The sequence below is a fragment of the Cervus canadensis genome, chromosome 15 (assembly GCF_019320065.1).
Source record: "Cervus canadensis isolate Bull #8, Minnesota chromosome 15, ASM1932006v1, whole genome shotgun sequence".
NCBI lineage: Eukaryota > Metazoa > Chordata > Mammalia > Artiodactyla > Cervidae > Cervus > Cervus canadensis.
In genome coordinates, this window is record NC_057400.1 from 49841078 (window position 1) to 49861869 (window position 20792).

General features: G+C 42.5%; 1 protein-coding gene and 1 non-coding gene across 2 annotated transcripts in view; one reads left to right on the plus strand and one right to left on the minus strand.

Moving 5' to 3' along the window:
* Positions 1 to 1754: 1754 nt before the first annotated feature.
* On the minus strand, positions 1755 to 1858 carry LOC122454074. Its single transcript, XR_006273294.1, has one exon. It is a non-coding gene; the product is annotated as a U6 spliceosomal RNA (small nuclear RNA).
* Positions 1859 to 5077: 3219 nt separating this feature from the next.
* Positions 5078 to 20792, plus strand: part of MYO3B (myosin IIIB) — a 476002-nt gene continuing 460287 nt past the window's right edge. The window contains exons 1-3 of the mRNA XM_043487760.1: positions 5078 to 5137; positions 10358 to 10451; positions 11753 to 11798. Of these exons, the coding sequence (XP_043343695.1) occupies positions 5078 to 5137; positions 10358 to 10451; positions 11753 to 11798 (200 nt within the window). The remainder of the gene's footprint in view (positions 5138 to 10357; positions 10452 to 11752; positions 11799 to 20792) is intronic.

The following is a 20792-nucleotide window of genomic DNA, read 5'->3' on the forward strand; positions in this document are numbered from 1 at the left end:
ATACCTTCCAGATTTCTTAGAGGGAAGTCAATTCCTTAAAGGCAATTTTTACCTTTTGAAGGATTTTTGGAGGCCAAAAAGTTTGACCTAAATGGAGGAATTGGTAATTTCTCTGAGATTAGGCTTTGATGGTAAAATCGTCTACCCCGCACAGCACTTTGATCAAATAAAGCACGTGTGGGTCATGTCCTCATCAAACAATGGACAAAGCCCTGAGTAGACCGTGGCTTTAGTCCTGGAAGCCCCTTGGAGCAAATGCCATGTGGTTTAGGAGCTCTCTTGATGACCTTTCTCCCGCTGAGGGACCCTTCCCACCCTGCAGAACCCAGGTCTCTAGGACCACAGCGACCCCCCCACCCCGGCCCTGTGCCCTGACTCAGTGGAGCCTTTGTATTAATAACTGCAGCTGACAGCGTTACAGAGTCGGGGAGGAAACCGTCCTTATTATAATCCTGCCTCATGGTTGCTGCTCCCTGACTGCACTTGAGCTACTACATGCCTAGCATTTGGCCTTACTGCCTCGCTTATACCATGTAACAAGCCTTTGAGGACTCTTCCTCTCCAGAGAAGAAAACAGCCTGGGGGGTGGGGTGGGGGGCGCGGGGCAGAGGAACCTCAGGAATCACAGCTGCTAGTCCCCTGGGTGCCCAGGCCACACTCAGTCTCCGTGCTATGCTCATCTCTACTTTCTGGCTCCCCACATGGAGTTTAAAATTAATCTGTGTTTTCATTGATCATGACAGCAGGGCATTGTTTATTTTCTGAACTGGCCTTGGGATGAGGTTGTGTCTTCCTGTGTTGATTTTGATGCTTTTCCTCACAGTGGCCCCCTGTCCTTCAAAGTGGTAGCCATCGTCAAACACCTGCTTCAGAATTATAGGTAAATGCAAATGCTTCCCAGCTCAGGAGCCTCTATAAGCCTAAATGGCTTCACACAGACTTACCTCATGTCCTATTTTTTCTCAGTCAGAAGGTTCAGACCCTAAGAGTGTTAAGAATCGGAAGTATAGCAGCTGTATTTTTGAGCTTTTTATTTGGGAATTTAAAACTTACAAAAAAAAGATGCAAAATAATTACAAGAGCACCTGTATTGTCATCATTTTACTCCACTTGCTTTATTATTTGCATGTTTCTCCCCAATCCATATATATATATGAGAGAAAGTGAAAGTCGCTCAGTCGTGTCCGACTCTCTGTGACTCCATGGACTATACAGTCTATGGAATTCTCCAGGCGAGAATACTGGAGTGGGTAGTAGTCTTTCCTTTCTCCAAGGGAATCGTCCCAACCCAGGGATCAAACCCAGGGCTCCTGCATTGTAGGTGAATTCTTTACCAGCTGAGCCACAAGGGAAGCCCATATATATGTACACACATACATATGTGCATGTATAATGGTTAAGAAAAAAATTATATATAACATGTAGATAATATACATCTCTATATCTATTATAATAAGTATATTTTTTTCTGAACAGTTTGAAAATAAGTTACCAGCTTCATGGCCCTTTACCCCTGAGTGTGAATTTTCAAAGAATGACAGTGTTCTACAACATAACAATAATACTTGGCAAAGTACATTATCTAATTTCCCTTCCATATATCAATTTTGTTAGGTGACTTATCAGTGTCTTTCCAAGCATCCTCCCTTCCAATACAGGATCCAGTGCAGAGTCAGGTGTTGGATTTTGTTGTCCTGCCTTTTACCTCCTTTAACTGGGCTTTCATGATGTCAATCCCTACCTTCCTGTCACATGCACATTTTTTTTCCTTCAGGTATCTGTGTGTCATCTTTGTCCAGGGGCAGTGTTGATCTTTTTTCATATCGTTTCAGTTTTAGTGTATTTGCTGCCAAAGTAAGCACCCCACACCATTTTGTTTCGATAGCATGTTTCTCATTGTATGCATGCTTGTAGGTGTCTCATGCTGGTTGGATTGAGGTTATGCGATCTCAGCCCAATTACTGCCCAGTGATGTGAGTCCTGTCCAGGTATTTGGAGCCGCATGACGATGTGATCTGCCCCACACAGATGATATTAATTTGGACCTGGTCAAGGTGTTGTACAGTTTCTTCATCCTGGCTGCTTTTTGGATCTTTTTTCTCTTGCCACTAATAAGCAATGTGTGGGGAGTCACTTTAAGACTATGTAATTAATATTCCAACAGCAGCTATTGTGAGGGGACTTCTCTGTGAGTTACAGGTGTGGCCTCTTTTCATCCCAGGGATGCTCCTCCTGCTTCTTGTGACCATGAACCCATCTTCTCTTGGTTCAAAGCCCTCTTGGGTACACCGTATCAGAAGCTGGATCAGATCTATGGTTTTTAATGCTGTGAGTAGGAAGCTGTGGATAGAACTGGAGCAGATAAAAAGAGGAAAGAAATGTTAATTAGGGAATCTGTGGAGAGGGAAAAACTGCCTCCAGAACCAGGAAAGGGAAAAATGGACTGGAGGGGCTGGGAGATCAGGGAAGTTACAATCACTGAGCCATAATAATGAAGTTTGGCTTGGTTTTGTAAAACTGAGCCCCTGTCCTCCCCCACTCTGGGGTCAGTAGCCCAGGATCTTGTCTTGTGGAGTTCACAGTTGGGCGTGGCATCCTGGACCATCTGAGGAAAGATGGCTTCTAGAGCAGGCTAGCAGCTGCCAAGGCTTCTAAAAAGACCACAAATCCAACAGCCTCATAACAAAGAAGAGCCCTGGAGGAGTCATTTGAACTCCTGTTTGGCTGCCAGCTATGCACAGCCGTTCCAGGACCAAGTGGATGCCAAGGTGCTGGAAACATAAAACCGTCTAACCATTCATGGAGAAATTCGACCAGGGCCCAGGGAGGTCAGGTTTTCATTCAGCTCTCTGCAAAACAAAGAAGTAAATAATAGTCTTCATTATTAAATTCTATTGTATGATCTCTAAATAGGCTTAATAGGGGCCCGTTTGATTACTGGGTCCCTGAAAAAGAGCTTCCAGGAAGCAGTGTGAAGGTTCTCCCTCCAGCTGGGGAGGCACCCAGGCGGATGATGATGCAAAGACACTTTTCCATCTATCCATTCATTCATTCTCTTAATGAATAGTTCCTGAGTAACTACCATATACCTAGAGATCCAGGGCACTGAGCTGGAGTTGGAGAGGGGAGAAAACTCCTTAATAATGAAAGGAGAGGTAGCTCTGTCCTGGTTGGGTGAATAGAGGAAATCTTGACTTTTCCTGTCCTTAAGAAAATGTTTAACCTCTAATGATATTTATAAATACAGAGTCTACTGAAAGAAATTTTTTTCCTCTTACTCCAGAGAAAGGATAGAAACACAAGCTGATCATTAATTAGAATCAACCATTAAGTTTGTGAGGTGTGGGGCTGCTAAAAGGTGGTAATTTGCTTTGCAGTCAGGTTTTGTAACTGGGAAACAGCACAGCACCTAGAGTGTTTCAATGCCTTTCTATGACCTCTGTCTTGAGCTTTTGGAAAATAGGTCAAGTGAGCCAGAAGCTGCCCGGAGAGAAAAACCTGGAAAGAAGCTCATGAGCCAATCTATCTAGGCAGCAGAGAGTGGGAACTTGAGATGCAGGTTCCGGGGACAGGAGTCCCTGCCTCCCTGGGGGATACCCCATGGACTGGGGAGGGTGCTATGAGCAGCTATCTTGTGACTGAATATCTGGGGGGGGATGGAAGCAGTAGGGCCCTTCTCTGAGCCATTGCACAGACTCCTGGGAATAGTTGAGATTTCTGCTGTTTAAGGAATGAAATGATTGGAAACTCACTCACCCATTGAAAATGTTCCCTAGGATGATACTGAAGGGTTGGGTACAGGTTTCTCCGGGCACAGAGAAATTCTGAGGCTGGATGGTATGTAGCAGGGAGAAGTGCTATGAAAGAAGCCCCTTGGGAGACATTTCTGCAGGATGGCAGTGTGGTGTGTGACAGTTGCATGTCCCCGGTGGGAAGTTGGCTCCCTTGAAGACAAACCTAGGAGGACAAAGGTTCTTCTTCCAGTTGAAACCTAAGGCTGGGGCAAGATCACATGCTTTTATAATTCTTTGTAAGGAATGAGGAAATCATTGTGAAATAACCTTTTGACTGTGTCTGGCCTTTCTGACTCTGGTCATAACAACTGACAAGCTTTTCTGGGAGATATTTCAATTATTTGCTTATCCAAGTGACTGGTTATATTTCTAACCAAGCTGATGCCCATGACTAGACAGAAAGAAGCATACCTGGAGCCTAGTCTCCATGGTGGAAATCTACCACAGGTCACCCTCACCAGTATAGGACGTGGCCAAGAATCACAAAGTAAGAAGAACAAAGCAAGCCAACAAAACATCTGAGGTTCCAAAGTCGATGTCGCAAGATGTTCCATTGATTTTATTTATTTATACCATTCCTATTTTCAGAAAGGTGTGTCAGAGCAAGTTTAGATTACTTATATGTGAAATCTCTCAGGTCCCCATTCTGAATCCATTTACATGAACTTTATAAAGTAATTCTCACAAGTTGTCTTAGCTGTCAGATACAAAAAGCAACAGATAGTTAAATGTGGAAGAAACTACTATAGATAGGTAAAATGATAATAACAGGAAATGAGTGTCAACAATAGAGGAGCCAGAAAAACTACTATAAGAATCCAAATAATTAAAAACTATCTATCTAGATCCATTTAGTGTAAAGTTAAAGAACCCTTAGAATCTTAAATCTACTTTAGACTGGACCATTTATTGATTTTTTTTTCATTTAATTTTATTAGTTGGAGGCTAATTATTTTACAATATTGTAGTGGTTTTTGCCATACATTGACATGAATCAGCCATGGATTTAAATTTATTGATATTTTTATGAGTGACCCTAAATCTCTAAGAGAAGGTAAAATTATGTTCATTATGTAACAGAGCTCGGGGAGTGCAGCCCTTAGCACAGAGATATTGCTGTGTGCCATTACGCTACACCCTATTATTAGGCAACAGGTCCCACTCAGCCATTGGCTGGCAGTGCAGTGGGCCCCTCCCACAAGCTCCCAACTGTCAGTGAGTGACATTAGTGCAGGATTCAGCCAATGGTAGGGGAATGGTGGTTGTCAGGTGGAGAATGAGTTATGAGGCAGATCCTGGCCTTCTCCCTGGGGCCTCCAGCTCACCTGGCCTTCGGCCAGCAGGTGAGCTTGAGGAGCCCAGGGAACAGGCTGGGGGCTGTGCCCTGCAGGGCTCAGGAACCCTCCTCAGGGCCACCCACTGGCCAGGTCCGGGTGTTGAGTCGGTGAACCTCTTCCCCATCCCTGTCTCTGCAACATGTTGGACCATCTGCCTGGGTCACAGTCTGTGGGACCTGCTACCCACCCTGCACCACCGTTTGGGTGGCCTGAGGAGTCTCAGGGCCAGTTAGGTCCTGGGTGCCTGGCTGCCTCAGCGATGACAGCTGGGCAGTATCTGGGGTTCTGGCCCTGAGGGAGCTGCCAATTGAGATCTGCCTCCTCTTAGTCAGGACCTGGACTTAGAGGGGAAACGTTGTGCCTTGGGACCTTGCCCTTTCTTGTCAGAACAGAGAATAGCATTCATTTGATATAGATTTATAGGAAGATCGTGACCTGACCATGACCTGACACCAAGAAGTTTGCAACAACTAACCATGGCACGACCCTCCCTCACCTTTCCTACGAAAGGTCTTTGCTGACAGCTTTTGGGGTGTTCAGGGCTTTTCCAAGTCATAAGCCACCTGTCTCCTTGCATGGCCCTGCAACAAATCTTTCTTTGTCCCATACTCTGATGTTTTGGTATTGTTTGGCCTCACTGTGTGTTGGGCACACAGACTTGCAATTTGGTGACAACTACATCTTGCTTAGGAAATTGGAATATATTTCTTAAGATTTTTGTCTCATATTACTAAAATTCTAAAATTTTTTGATCAAATAATTAAACTGTCAAGTACTGAAGCACTTAGTCATCTTGAATGAGTCATGGTACGAGATTCAGAGAAGCCCAGGTAACACAGGTGCATCTTTAAACACAGGTGTGTTTAGGATTTAAATCAGTTGCCTTTTGATACAAGTTATACTTCTCATCTTGAAAGATGTAATTTGGGACTTCACACAGACCTTTACAAATGGCACTAATGTGACGCATACAGCAGTGGATCAGAACCACAGGACCAATTTTTTCACTTGGAATCCGTAAGAGCTTACAAACAAAGGACTGAACAGATGTGTTGCCTCCACAAATTAAAAAAAAAAGTTTAGAAATGTAATTCAAGATGTTTGATCTGCTGCTGCTGCTGCTGCTGCTAAGTCGCTTCAGTCGTGTCCGACTCTGTGCGACCCCATAGACGGCAGCCCACCAGGCTCTGCCGTCCCTGGGATTCTCCAGGCAAGAACACTGGAGTGGGTTGCCATTTCCTTCTCCAATGCATGAAAGTGAAAAGTGAAAGTGAAGTTGCTCATTCATGTCTGACTCTTAGCGACCTCGTGGACTGCAGCCTACCAGGCTCCTCCATCCATGGGATTTTCCAGGCAAGAGTACTGGAGTGGGGTGCCATTGCCTTCTCCAGTTTGATCTGCTAGAACCATGTAATTTTGTGGTTTGGTGGGTATTTTCTGGACCCCTGGAATTGGCTGGGTATAGGCACTGTGGTCACTGGTCTTTGGATGCTGAGAATCCATTCTCTTTATGTGGAGGGAATCTTAATGGAGAATGAGCTCTACTTCTCATACAAAAAGTCAGAGGGGCCCAAAGTATCTTTTCTAGCTCCAACAGGATGTGGGCATGAGACTCAGGATTGAACCAGAATTGGCCTTGGCTTTTGAATCCAGAGAGTGCTAACCATTGATGATGTTTACACTACTTTAATAAGATAGGGAGAAGTATCAGGGTAGGGTGAAATGACTGCCCTTGGACAAAAGCAAGGCTTTTTTGTAGGACAGTCTGTGTGTGTGTGTGTGTGTGTGTGAGAGAGAGAGAGAGAGAGAGAGAGAAAGACAGAGTGTGAGAGAGAAAGTACCCTAGTGTCATACTTTGAGATATGGGTGATAATGAACAAAGGAGAGTGGAAACAGAATCTGAAACTGCCCTAACATTTATAAACTAGAGTAAGACATGGCCTGGATCCAGTGATGCAAAAAGTAAACATAATATTGCTAATTATAGTAATAAAATAACTTAAAAAAAAGTATTTCACAGATCAAATCCATGTTGCTCAAGGGTCACCTGTATATAAATATACAGAATTCTGCATTTTGGTTTCCTATATAAAAATCTTGCATGTGGTTTTCTTTATCAGTTTATATTTTTTTAAAATTTTTTGTTGTGGTTGCTATACAATGTTGTGTTAAATAACTTACATTTTTTGAATGCTTAATATATGCTAAGTACTGTGCTAAGGTGTTAGGTAAATTCTCATTTAATGCTGATTGTTACCATATATGGCAAAGTGAAAGTTGCTCAGTCGTGTCTGACTCTCTGAGACCCCATGGACTGTAGCCTACCAGGCTCCTTGTCCCTGGAATTCTCTAGGCCAAAATGTTGGAGTGTGTAGCCATTGCCTTCTCCAAGGGGATCTTGCAAACACAGGGATTGAACCCAGGTCTTCTGCATTGTGGGCGAATTCTTTACCACCTGAGCCACCACGGAAGCCCACCATATATGGCGGGTCCCGTTCATATCCTCATTTACAACATTAGTTATGACTGCTATGTCACCAAACCAGGGGTCATGTTTAAGTTCTTATCTTGATTTCTAGTGGCTTAGACCATATTCACCTCTTCCTCTTTTTGAACTTTGCCCTACTTTTTTTCCTAGGACACTACAGTGTATTATTTTGGTTATCCCACACTCTGGCCATTGTGCTATTTCTTTTGTGACCTACTCTTCCTCTGGTCTCAAATATTATATTATATTCTAGCCTAAGCCATCATACTCTCTATAGCTATTCCATAAATTATAACACCACCTATATACTGATAATATTAATATTAAAATTAAGTGTAATAACTAACATGTGTAGAGTGGCTTTAGTGTTCTAGGTTACTTTCTAAGTGTTGTATGTGATAACTTTTGCAGTACTCAACACTCTGAAGCAGGTCCTGTTAACATCCTGGTCTTATAGATGAAGAAACTTTTTATCATCCTAGTTTTATAGATGAAGAAACTTAAGTACACAGGCTTGTCAAGGTCACAACGGCAATCGGTGGTGGAGGCAGAATTCCAACCCAGGTGGTGTACCTCAAGAACCTGAGTATGGGGCCCTCTTTAAGAAAAAGAATACAAAATGACGATTAAAAAATAAAGTAGGAAAGTGAATATTTATTGAGAATGAGAAAAGAAATCACAGCAGTTGAAAATCTTAAAGAGATGACAGAAGCTTCCACTTTTGGCTAAGACGGAGTAACAGGGAGCATATTTACTGATACAACCAACATCACCAACAAAACAAGGAGACAAATATATGAAACAGTGATTTTAAAGACACTGAATGTCAAGCAGCAAAGGACAATGATTCCTAAGAAATGGGAAACAAATGAAATACACCTTACAATCTCCCTGACTTACTTCATTTATAGGCTATAGGGTAAAGAAGGAAATATGCGTGTAACCTGGTGGACTACCTGAATTGGGATGTTGAGCTGAGAGTCTGAGGAAAAGATAGCTAGAGTTCATAAACAGAGTACTAGAGAAGAAAGAGGTGCAGAGAGAGAGAGAATTCCAGAGACCTGCGGAGGCTCCCATGTAAGTATTTCACAGAGCACTGATCAATGCATGTGCGTGAGGAACAATACCTAGTGTTTGTACAAGGTCAAGAATAATGCCGCTTTCCACTTCCCAGACTGGAAACCTTCACAATTCTTGAAACATAGAGTAGAATACTCAGAAGTATATTGCTTCAGTAGTAAGAAATAATTAGTTTTAGACTAAAGACTGGTCTGCTCCCACCAAAAAAAAAAAAAAAACAACAACCAAAAACCCTTAAAAACAAGGTGAGAAAGAATCAAACTATTTCTAGTAAATTAACTGATCCCAGGAAAGAGGCCAAAAATACCCAAAAGCAAACAAGAAAAATGCCTAATGACTGGCGTCCAATTAAAAAAATCACCAGGTATGCAAATAAGCAGGAAAATATGACCATAATAAGGAGAAACATCAATCAGAATCCAACTAGAACTCACACAGATGTTAGTTAGAATTGGTAGGCAAGGGGCATAAGAACAGCTATTAGAACTGTATTACACATGTTTAAGGTAAACAGGAGCATGCAAGTTATTTTAAAAATACAAATTAAATCTCTATAGATGAGAACTATCGAAGGCTGAGGAACAGAGGAGCTTCTATGGGAGAAAGAAGGTGAGAGCAGTCAGAGCGGAAATAGAGCAGTGGAGCATCCAGGTCGCGTAGGAGTGGAGTTCTTACTCAGGGCAGGATGGAACATTAGAGGATTTGAGCAGAGGGGTGACCAGATCTGATCTGTTTTAATACAGTCAGTGTAATGGGTTGAAGTCTTAACCCCTGTATCAGTGAGTGAGAACATAGTAGGGAATAGAGTCTTTGTAAATGTAGTAAATGATCTTGAGATGATATCAGGCTGGACTTAGGACAGGCCCCAAATCCAGTGCTGGTGTCCTTATAAGAGGAGGATTAAACACGAAGCATCCAGAGACATGGAGAAGGCAGTGAGAAGACAGAAGCAGAGATTGGGGTGATGCGTCTGTTAGACCAAAGGATACCGAGGATGGCCAGCAACCACCAGGATCTAGGAGAGAGGTATGTGGCATCCACATTCTCCCTCAAGAGTCTGCAGAATTAAGGGACCCCACTGACACCTTGATTTCAGAGTTCTGGCCTCCCAAACTGTTGAGACAATAAATTTCTATTGTTTCAACACGCCAAGCTTGTAGCAGTTTGTTTCAGCAGCCCTAGCTAACTAATACAAGCTTGTAGCAGTTTGTTTCAGCAGCCCTAGCATGATGGCTTCTGTGTGGAGAACTGACTCTGGAGAAAGTGAAAGAATCCCCCTGGGAGGCTATTGTGATGATCCAGGTGAGACCCAGCGGAGCTCAGACCAGAAGAGTGGGAGTGCAGTGAGGAGACGCTGTGAAGTCATGGAGATTTTTGACAGGTAGAGCTGAGAGCTGGAGGTGGGGTATGAGAGAAAGAAGTTTTGTGTTCGGGTGATAGAGGCTAAGGAGCCAAAGAGGTGGACTGTGCTGATTCTTAAGCTGGTGTTTCCCTGCAGACTGCCCTTCGGCTTTGCCAGCGCGGTCCATGCTACGCTCTGCTGGCAGGGGGTGCCAGAGGACGCTAGAAGGCTGGGGCGGGAGGGGAGGAGTCCATTCGCGTCAATGACACCACGGTGGTAGCTGGTTCCAGTTTCTCACTTTTCCTCACGCTCCCAGAGCCAACTTCACTGGGCCCCTCAGAGGTCACTGCGTCTGCTGGCTGTGGCTCCCGCCTCAGAGGCCCAGCTCTCTGTGCCCCTCCTCACAGACTGTGGGTTCCGATGAACCCAGCACGTCTCTCTGTGCCCTCAGCTGAGGGTGGGTGCTGCTTCCTACACTGACCTCTTCTACCATCTGCCTTGTCAGTTCCCCAGTACCTGGTTAGCAGTGATTTATATTAAATTCTGTTAAAATAACTGATGGGACTTCCCTGGTGGTCCAGTGGTTAGGATTGTGCTTCCACTGCAGGGCTCGTGAACTGGTCTGGGAAGTAAGATCCCCCATGCCACATGGCCCTGAGAAAATAAGAACAAGAACACGGCTCTGGTTTTTAGTTCCCAAACAGACTCTAACTGGTCAGTGCTGAAAGCATGGATGACTCCAAGAAACATGCAGGTAGCAGAAAGAATGGAGGTGCCTCAGTGGAGATGGACAAGGCTGTGTGAGGAATGGGTTTGAAGCCTGGATCTGGACAAGGTCCAATCAGATGCCTCTTGTGTGGCATGAGATTTCTAGGAGAGATGCTAAGTGTGGTCTTGGCTCTGTGAATTCTGAGTTCTGGGGAGAAGTCTGGGCTGGAGATGACTGCGTGGAGCTCACCAACGCACACAGGCATTTAAAACAACAGAACACAAGCCTGTCCCGAGATGCTCCAGGTTTTAGTACAGAGCTTGGCACAGAGAGTTCCTTCATAAGTGTTTGTTGAATGAAAGACACATGGGTAGGAGAATCAGCAAATGGCATTAGTTGGGTCATTACACCTGTAATAGTAAACTGTTTTGAAAAACACAAGGAAGTTTCCTAAGAATGGAACTAATATGATAGAAGAATGTGTTGATAGGCTCCTCGGAATCAACTGGCCTCTCAAGCCACATGCAGGAACCAGGGTGACCGGGCTCCAGAGGGCCTTTTCTCTGCAAGCATCCCCTGGGAATTTTTGGCATCCAAGCCTGGTTTCTTTTCATCCAAAACTCATGAATGGAAACAGAGGCTCTGATTCTCAACAGTTGAACAAAACATCCCATCTCTGAGCTTTCTGATGAATGAAACGTGGCCTCTTTGTTCAGTGTTTCTTTCTTTTATTCACTCTGACCTCACACTTACCATCCGCTTCAGGTTCCAGTGAATTATTAATCATTCATCTCATCTAGTTCTATAGCTCGGGAGCAGTACTTCCTCAGGGTTAGTCTCGCCTTTGGTCAGGTCAAATAATGGCAGGTAAGGCCCATTCTCCTCTGGCCAGGAGCTGAGTGAGTGAAAGTCCTGCCTGGACCCCAGTGTTCCTGGTGGCCACCGAGGGCCGCAGGTATCAGGTGGCTGTCACGATTCTGCTTTTTTGCTTGTTCGTTACAGCGGCGTCGGAGGTGAGCAGTGAAAGAGTCGAAGGAAACAAATCCCGGTAAGAGAATGGCTTCTCAAAGCTGCATCCTTCACTTCAGACTGGTCTGTAGGCTTGACTGATGTGCAGAAGCTGGGCTTACTCTTTCCAGCATGTGTTGTTTTCATGCCAAAGAAGACTTTCCCTTTTGAAAAATAAAACAGCTGCATCTGTGAATCATGTGATGATGCTTGTCAGCTGTAGCACAAGAAGAGTTAAAATTTGCAAGGTTTAGGTAAATTTGATTTAAATATGATTAAAAGCTATCTGCTATGCACCCTGCCCTCCCAGCATATATTTTTAACATGTTCTTGTCAGAAAAATGTTAAGCAGCAGCTGTTAATTTTAGTGCAACTGTGTGCGGAGTAAATATGAAAATGTTGCCTTCTAATGAGGTCTTTTGGTAAAACTGTTCTCTCCACATGCCTCTCCTGCTGTCCAGCCACCTCTGCCCTGGGCTGTGGGAGGCCGTCCTGGGCTTACAGGAGCCCAGTCCAATGAGGGGGCCACAATGCAGATGCAGACTATACCCTGCTAAGTGGGAACTTTGAAGGCAGGAGGCTGCTGAATTGCTCAGACCTTCTTGCTCTTTTTTGGGGACTTAGCAGAAATGATCTATCAGATTTTATACCTATAGTTCAAAAATGTTAGCCTGCCATCAGACCCTGACATTCTGGGAAAGCTCTGTGGTTCTGAGCACAGGTAGGTGGTGGGAGGAATGGTCTTATCCCCCTTTCTTCCCATCAGAAGCTGAGCACCCTCCCGTCTTCCCAGTCCCCAGGGCCGGCCTCCAGGGAGGCTGATGGAAGGCCAGTTGCTGTTACCCAAAGATGAAGATGAGGTTACGGGGCTGAGGGTGGTGCAGAGGGACCAGAGAGGCATGTGGCTTTCCTCCCCTAGTTACAATCACTGCTCTTAAGTTGATTTATGCAGCTTGTTGGCCAAAAAGCTGGGCCTGGAGCACCTTCCCTGGCACTCTGTCTTCAGACGGTGGAGATAAGGGGGATCCGAGAGCCAGTCACCAGGAAGCATTTAAAAAAGTCTTTCTGGTGAGGAAGGAGACCTAAACTATTTAAAGGAAAACTGCCTTTCTTTCCTTGTGTCTCTCCCCCTTTCTCTGCCCCTGTTTCTTCGCATCAGTCTGTCATTGTTTCAACTTAGAAAACAAACGTATGGATAAGCGGATAAGGTGGGGGGGCGGTGATGGGAAGGAAGATAAACTAAGAAGTTGGAATTAACATATGCATATTACTGTATATAAAATAAATAATCAACGAGATAATCAATATTCCTACTGTATAGCACAGGAAATTACTCGATACTCTGTTATAACATATGGGGAAAGAATCTGAAAAAGAATTCATACATGTATATGTATAACTGAATCACTTAACGTAAATCACTATACATAAAACTAACACAGTGCTGTAAATCAAGTTTACGCCAATATAAAATTAAAATATAAAAATCTGTCTTTGCTTCTTTCTGTTTCTCTCTCTCTTCCTTGTTGTCTCATACCTTTTTTTAAAAATCCATAAACCTAACAAAATAGTGTACATAACTGCAGAAACATGCAGGCGCACATACATGCACTGACAAAGGCCTGGAAATATGTTCCTCTCTGATGTTTCACATTTTTTAAAATTTGATTGAAGTATAGTTGATTTACAGTGTTGTGAGAATTTCTACTCTATAGCAAAGTGATTGTTATACATATGTATACATTCTTTCTCATATTCTTTTCCATTATGGCTTATCAGAGGATACTGAATATAGTTTGCTATGCTATACAGTAGGGCCTTGCTGTTTAACCATTCTATATAAAATAGTTTGTATCTGATAATCCCCAGCTCCCAATCCATCCCTCCCCACCCTTCCCCCTTGACAAACACAAGTCTGTCTTCTATGTCTGTGAGTCTCTTTTTGTTTGGTAGATAAGTTCATTTGTGTTATATTTTTAGGTTCCACATATAAGTGATATCACATGGTATTTGTCTTTCTCTTTCTGACTTCACTTAGTATGATAATTTCTAGGTCTACCATGTTGCTGCAAATGGCAGTACTTAATTTTTTTATAACTGAGTAGTATTCCATTGTGTGTGTGGGGGGGGTGTCTGTGTATACATTTTCTTTATCCATTCATCTTCCGATGGTCATTTAGGTTGTTTCCATATCTTGGCTATTGTGAATAGTGCTGCTATGAACATTGCCTCCCTAATGTGTTAACAGGTATCTCTGAGAGGATTATGTATGATTTTACTTTTCTCTTTCCTGCATGTTAACATTTTTCAACATTTTTAGTGAGTATGTTTGCCTTTCATAATCAAAAGGTTTTAATAAGAAAGAGAAGTAGGGTACTCAGTTTCACATAAGATGAAGGGAGAAAGCCACTTTCTTTGGAATGTGAAAAAGCAGTTTGCATAGGGTCTCCCCAACTTGACTGTAATATCTGTTGGGGGTGGGAACAGTGTTTTGTTCACTGTCATGTCCCCAGGCCTGGCGTAGCAGCTTCCCCAGACTAACTTTTGCCAAGTGTGGAGTGAATAATCAGAGAAGAATCTATGGTGAAAAGAAGATGACTTTGGAAGAGGTGACTGTTCGGTGTTCAAATGCTGCTATCTAAGATTCAATCTGTTTGACTAAGTAAAAAGGACAATGGATTGGAACTAAAATGCTCTGATTGGATATAACTGAACCAGGATCTAATAAAACTCTCATTTTAAACACTAGTAATCTTTCATTAGAATATTGTAGACAAGAGCCCAGAAGGGGTTGTCTGTATGGAAAAATGAATCTGGCATATATATTTTAACATAGAGAGTCCATTGTGGGAATCCTAAATACTGGTATTTGGTCACTTGCTAAAAATGTCTACAACAGCAGTTATGGGACGTGGTGGAAGCTCTGTCCTCCCTGTGTTTGACAAGCCTGTTTCTTTCAAGGGGAAATATTAATGGATTTATCTGGTGCCAAACCTGCTGGTGGAGGGAGGAAGTTGACCTTACAGTCTCCACACTGCACATAATCTGGGTGTTCAGCCAGCCGGGACTAGCAGCGTCTGCCAGCCTCAGCAAAGTGCCCTTGTAGGCAGCTTCCAAACTCCCTTGAAGCAACCACCTTACAGGCATCTGGTCTGAAGACTACAAAAGTTCAGCAAGTTTAGAAATGCTTGCCCCTTGCAAATGGTAGATTCACCCCAGCTGTAGCTTTGATGGCAGAAGTTAAAGCTATGCTAAAAGGATTTTTCCAGAAACTTCAACTCTAAGACCACTCTGGGACTTCCATTGTGGAAAACCCACAATCCTAGTCTTTCTCCTCAAATCGCTTATCTAGTTGTCATGTCTCTCAGGACTGAGTTTTATCACTCTGATGTTTTTGGAATATTTTCTGCGGAGTGAGTTGCTTAGAAAAAAAAGGCAATCAAGAGTAACTAACAGAGCTTGTATTGGAAATGGTTATTTAAGGACTTGAGGTATCATTTTTGCTTATCGAGTAGTCACTTTATCTGCTCGGCTGATTGAGAGAGGAATCTTTATTTATTTTGCTCCCATAAAAGGAACTGTGTTTTTGTTTTTGTTTTTGTTTTTCAGAGTGAGGCCAAATAAAATGTATTTTTCCATATTAAATAATAAGAAAAAAAGACTGAAATTAAACAAGTGGATTTCTCAAGCACATTTTCTGCTCAGCTAAACTGTGTTTGCTTTTCTGGGCAGACTGTGGACTGCTGTTAAGTCCAGAAACTGGTATGTCTAAGGTCTCATTAGCACTTGTGAAAACAGAACTGTTTGTGAATGGTCGCTCTCCTGAAGCTGGATACCAGCCTGGTATGCATGGCTGTCCTTGTGCATCCCTGCTGACATCTGCCTGTGCTTACCCTATCCTTTACTTCAACCTTTCAGGCCCATTTGAAAAATCAGAGACAGATAACTCCAGGTATGCCCTGACCTTCTTAAGCCTCTGTGGCCATTCCTGGCCAGCTGTGAACTGTGAGAAACATCTCTTCATCTTCCCTGACTCCCATACACTCCCTGTCTCTCAAATGTAAATATTGCTAAAACAATTAAAGAGTAGATAAGTAAAAACAGTACTGCTTCCTGTAAAGAAATTACATGGTTGTTTTGAGGAAGGCCATTTATTTATTCCATGCTTTGCAGCATGGGATATTATCTTTGCAGTCTACTAAGCCACCTTGACTGGATACTAGGAGAAGATCATTTCTTAATGCAATTTTATGCTGAATTCATAGGTTGGATGCCTTTATCTTTTTTTTTTTATCATTATTTCTGCTAGGTTTTAAAACGCTATATACCTTAATTATGAATTTTCCTTGTTTTTATAACCTAAGGATATTTGATGGGCAGGCAGAGTTTTATAATTTAAAGAAGGATAAGGTTCACTTACAGAGAAAAAGAAGAAAATAATCAGCGAAAGTAAACTCTTTGGGGGAGTGACTATAATCAGTTCCCTAATTTAAACAAAGATCTGCCCACAGCACAGAGCATTGAAGATTTGAAAAGACCATGCCTTCTTGAAATAATGGAGTCTCTTCTGTCCCTCACCCAGGAAACCTTTCAACTATCACATGCATCTGATAGTCTAGAAACCCGAAGTCCAGATTAGAACTTGGCAAAGGTTGAGGAGACTAAAGCCTTTTTTCTACAAACAAACAATGGGGGACACGGAGGGGCTTTTGTACCTGGGAAGACCCTACAGGGTCTTGCTCAGTTTCATTACCACAATGATATGTAACAAACAACCACAATGATCTCGGTGATCTGTAGCAATAAAGCCTTATTTTTGCTTATGAGTTAATAAGCTGGGTGGGTGGCTCTGGTGATCTTAGTTGAGACAGCTATGCCAACTCAGCTCTTTCCATGTGTTTCATCCTCTAGCAGGCTAGCCCAAGCTCATCCTTATGGCAGAGCCAGAGGAATAAGAGACAGAAGGTGAAAATGTGCAAGTGCTTTTTCAAGCATTTGCTTGTGCTGTATTAGCTAATATCTAATGACCATAATTATTTCCATGGCTGAACCCAGAGTCAGGGGATGGTACAGAAAACCCCAGCCAAAATGGGCAGGTGCTGCAAAGTTATATTTTAAAAAAGAGATCCAGGGAGGAGTGAGGATTTGGGACCATTTTTGCCATCAACCTGCCTCAGATAGGGTAAGATAAACTGCTGAAACACATTTCCAAAGCATATAATGGCTCAAATACAGTAGAAATGCATTTCTCATTCATTTAACAGTATATGACCTGGTTTGGAGGGGATGATTCAGGATCCCAGGCATCTTCCACTCTCTAGCTCCATCATCACCCAAGTCCCGTCACTGTCACCAGTCAACCTCAGGATACTGGGAGTTGACAAATAAGGACCAGGTAGTATATATGTTAAATTTTGGGGTCCACAGGAGCTCTCTTACAACTACTCAACACTTCCCCTATAGTGAAAAGGCAACCATAGGCAGTATGTGAGAAAATGCATATGACTGTGTTTCAATAAAACTTTATTTACAAAACCAGACAGCAGGTCCATGAGCCGTAGTTTGCTAACTCCTGCCATGAAGCTCCAGGCCTTATAGGCCTTATTGGATTAACCTTATCAGTTAATGCAGAGGACAGCTTTATCAAATATTTTACCCATGGGATAAGAGGAATTTCCAGCTTTCCAAGCTGCTATATCTGTTTCTTTGCTATCTGGCACCAAACCACCAGGCCAGTTCTCATAAACACAGTGTTAAACAGTACCTCCCCACTTTGAGATACCGGTTTCTATGTCACGGTAGCCTAACTGCTAAAGAAACAAAGAAGACCCCCAAAGCTGCTTCATGGCACAGATGTAATGGGGACTGTACGTATGCACCATTAGTTGATGAGTGGCTTTCCTTCATAGAAGGGTTCAGGAGCTTCAACCTACTTTCTTTCTTGGGGCTTTGCTGCCTTGTCATTTTGACCTGTACCCAATGGGTAGACGAGGAAAGAGCATGGAGGAAACACATCCACTTATTAAAAGATTAATTTTTAAGCTGAAGTATAGTCATTTTAAAATGTTGTGTTAGTTTCAGATGTACGGCACAGTGATTCAGTTATACATTTATACATATACATATGTTCTTTTTCAGATTTTTTCCATTATAGGGTATTACAAGATATTGAATATAGTTCCCTTTGCTATACAGTAGGCTTTTGTTGTTTATTTTATGTATAGTGGTGTGTATCTGTTAACCACAAACTCCTAACTTATCCCTCCCCTACTCCTTTCCCCCTTTGGTATGCATAAGCTTGTTTCCTATGTCTGTGAGTTTATTTCTTTTTGTAAATAAGTTCATTTGTATCATTTTTCTAGATTCCACATATAACTAATATCATATGACATTTGTCTTTCTCTGTCTGACTTAATTTACTCAGTATAATAATCTCTAGGTCCATCCATGTTGTTGAAAATGGCATTATTTTATTCATTCTTATGGCTGAGTAGTGTTCCATTATATGTATATATACATCTTCTTTATCCATTCCTCTGTCAATGGACATTTAGGTTGTTCCAAGTCTTAACTATTGTAAATAATGCTGCCGTGAGCATTGGGGTGCATGTATCTTTCCGAATTAGAGTTTTCCCTGGATATACGCCCAGGAGTGGGATTGCTGGATCATATGGTAACTCTGTTTTTAGTTTCTTAAGGAGCCTCTATAGTGTTCTTTATAGTGGCTATGCCAATTTACATTCCCACCCACAGACACATGTACTCCTTAAAAGCTTTGTCGTGAGTGTCACACATTACTTCTCATTTTCCGTTGGGGATAATGTGAACATTATGTACCCAGCTACAATCACATACACATGCAAAGAAAAGATGGGCAGTAGTGTTCTTTAACTCTTATAGCATGATTCTTACACTGCAAATGTCCCAGTGCCTAACACAGCACCAGGTATAGAGTGAATATTTGATAAATATTTGTTGAAGGAAGGAAGGCAGGATGGAAAAAAGAAAAGAGATAAGGAAGGAAGATAGGACGGAAAAAGAAAGGAGGGAGGGAGGGAAGGAAGGAAAAGAAATGCCAACCATGTGTATGCCTGCCCATTTACAGATGGACAAAATTATAAAGGATTGTGCTTCCCCATCTGAGCTTAATCTTTTCAGTCTGAGTAATTATTTGTGTCCCTTGGATTCTGTAAATAATATGCCAGAACTGTATTCATGTCCTCTTTGATGTTCATAGACTTAGGGGGAAGAGAATTAAAGTCAATGGGAAAGACTGAGGAAGACAAGATAAGAGCAACTGTAACACAACCTTCCTAAGCATTGAGGCTCAGAGTCATCAGAGGTTCACAAAACAGTGAGAAAGTGTACCTGTGCCTTCCCCCTCCCACCTTCCAAATATCTAAATGGACTTGAGGTCTCCTTCATCACGGGACTTTAAAAATAATCTGCAGGGTGCTCTCCAGGTGCTGCCTGTGTCTGGCCGAGGTGAGTCCTCTGAGAAGTTCTCTCCATGGCCGCACACAGGGCACTCCTCAGTTTAAGACAACACACATCTATTATCTCACAGTTTCTGTAGGTCAGAAGTCTGGGCATGACTTAGCTGGATTTCCTACTTTGGGAGTCACCAGGCTGCTTCTATCGCCTCATCAGAGGCTCACGAGGGAAGAACTTGCTTAGGTGGTTTGGCATACTTTGTTTCCTTGAGGCTGTAGGACTGGGGCTTCAGTTTCTTATACACACAAATTTGTCAGCTTAGATGAAATGGACCAATTTCTCAAAAAAACAAAAACTACCCAGACTAACCCAAGATGAAATGGATAACCTGAGTACTCTGATAACTATCAAAAGTAATTGATTTCATAATCAAAAGCCTTCCAAAAACCAGATAATTTCACTAGCTAAGTCTACCAAATATTTAAAGAAGAAATCAATCCAACATAATCTTTCAGAAAATAAGAGTAAACACTTCCTAACCAATTTTATGAAGGCAATACTATCCTGATACCAAAATTAGATTTACACAGTATGAGAATATTCCAGATCTCTATCCTCATTGACACAAAAGTTCCCAACAGAATATCAGCACATCAAATCCAATACATAAAAAAAATGCCTCATCACAACCAAGAGGGGTTTGTCCTGGGAATGCAAGGCATTCAGTGTTTGAAAATCAATCAACATAATCCACCATATTAACAGCCTAGAAAGAAAAAGTATGTGATCATATCAATCAATGCAGAAAAAGTTTTTGTAAACAAAATTGAACATTGATTCATGATTAAAAGCTTGCAACAGACTCAGAATAGACGGGAACTTTCCTCCACCTGATAGCATCTACAAAAGCCTTGACTGTGTTAAAACCACTGAAGACTGCTTAGATCGCAGGCCACATTGCTTGACAACTGCTTTCTTTGCTGTAGGTTGGTCCTGCAGTAAAATCCCAGGCAACACCATTCCCACAATGACACTTGTTAGTTCTGACAATCCGGAGGCCAGCAGTTGGTGAAAGCAGAAGTCCAACCAAAGTGAGCTCTGTGTCTTGTACAGTGTGGCCATCACATGAGGAACACGTGCTGGCTGTCTCACCATGACGATCACATTGTGCGGGTCCAGCAGGAAAAGACCCTGAGCTTGGTGGAGAGGTGATTTGCTGATCAAGGACAGAGGCTCCGAGATCAAAGCTGTGTGGTGGGAAGCTGGCAGCTCGAATGAGCTGGGGCGCCTCCTGGGAACCAGAAGTGGCAATCAGCCTCATGCAGGAAAACAGGAGGGACCTGGAGATGAGATTTCTGAATGTCAGAAAGTAGTTGGCAGTTGAGTCAGACCAAGCTGGAATGAGAACCTTTCACTTTCAGCACCAAGCAGCAAAGCAGCAAGAAAGAGTTCACTAAGGAGACCACAGAGAATTTTTTTTTTTTTTTTAATGAAGGGACTCGCAAAGAGCTTTGCTTAATTGATGTTACAGCCTGCTAGAGATTCCAAACAGCAGAGTCATAAAGAGAAATGTCTCATGAAGGTTATTCTCTTGTGTAGA